General features: G+C 57.4%; 1 protein-coding gene across 1 annotated transcript in view; it reads left to right on the top strand.

Moving 5' to 3' along the window:
* The window catches only part of LOC104492290 (glycylpeptide N-tetradecanoyltransferase 1), a gene marked incomplete at both ends in the record, with an annotated part of 3,796 nt that overhangs the window by 2,350 nt on the left and 1,129 nt on the right, over positions 1-317 (top strand). The window contains one exon of the mRNA XM_010134825.1: positions 124-294. Within this exon, the coding sequence (XP_010133127.1) occupies positions 124-294 (171 nt within the window). The remainder of the gene's footprint in view (positions 1-123; positions 295-317) is intronic.

The raw sequence follows: 317 nt of genomic DNA, 5'->3' as shown, positions 1-317 counted from the left end.
GGTCATGGGACTGAAAAAGGGCTGAGCTAAGCGGAGAGCGTCTCCATGGCACTTGTGGAAGAGCCCTTGGGTGATAAAAGCTGCCGTGCCAGCAATGCCAACGATTCGTCCTGCTTTCTGCAGATTCCCAAGACGCCCGGCTTGCGGCCGATGGAGCACAGGGATATCTCCGCGGTGCACAAGCTCTTGACCGAGTACCTGAAGCAGTTCCACCTGACGCCCGTCATGAACCGAGAGGAGGTGGAGCACTGGTTCCTACCTCAGGAGAACATCATCGACACCTTTGTGGTAGAGGTGAGGGGGCAGGAGCAAGATGG

This window comes from Buceros rhinoceros, unplaced genomic scaffold (assembly GCF_000710305.1).
Source record: "Buceros rhinoceros silvestris isolate BGI_N320 unplaced genomic scaffold, ASM71030v1 scaffold40234, whole genome shotgun sequence".
Lineage (NCBI taxonomy): Eukaryota > Metazoa > Chordata > Aves > Bucerotiformes > Bucerotidae > Buceros > Buceros rhinoceros.
This window is presented reverse-complemented; position numbering and strand designations above follow the sequence as displayed.